This window comes from Buceros rhinoceros, unplaced genomic scaffold, assembly GCF_000710305.1.
Source record: "Buceros rhinoceros silvestris isolate BGI_N320 unplaced genomic scaffold, ASM71030v1 scaffold21003, whole genome shotgun sequence".
Taxonomy (NCBI): domain Eukaryota; kingdom Metazoa; phylum Chordata; class Aves; order Bucerotiformes; family Bucerotidae; genus Buceros; species Buceros rhinoceros.
The window spans coordinates 1-246 of record NW_010404498.1 but is presented as its reverse complement, the minus strand read 5'-3'; the positions used below and the strand labels follow the sequence as shown (position 1 = coordinate 246).

The 246-nt window shown below is 65.4% G+C and overlaps 1 protein-coding gene across 1 annotated transcript in view; it reads left to right on the top strand.

The window, feature by feature from the left end:
- ASXL1 (additional sex combs like transcriptional regulator 1) overlaps positions 1 to 239 on the top strand; it is a gene marked incomplete at its 3' end in the record, with an annotated part of 11,226 nt that extends 10,987 nt beyond the window's left edge. The window contains 2 exon segments of the mRNA XM_010133415.1: positions 3 to 98; positions 101 to 239. Of these exon segments, the coding sequence (XP_010131717.1) occupies positions 3 to 98; positions 101 to 239 (235 nt within the window).
- Between the last annotated feature and the right edge of the window lie 7 nt (positions 240 to 246).

Here is a 246-nt window from a genome sequence, read left to right as displayed (position 1 = left end):
TCCCGCTGGCCGCGGACCTGCCCTGTTTTAAGTTTTCCAGGGAACCAGGGAAGGGCCAGAGCCACCCGCTGGAGCCCTCCTCCCTGCCCTCCCAGCTCAATCCCAGCTCAATAGCCAGCAGGCGTTTTACGGGAAGCTTTCGAAGCTGCAGCTCAACTCCGCCGGCTTCAGTTCGTCCTGCCCGCGGCCGGCGTTCCCCCGCGGCCTGGCGGGGAGCGTGGTGCAGTTCACCCACAAAGGCAGCTT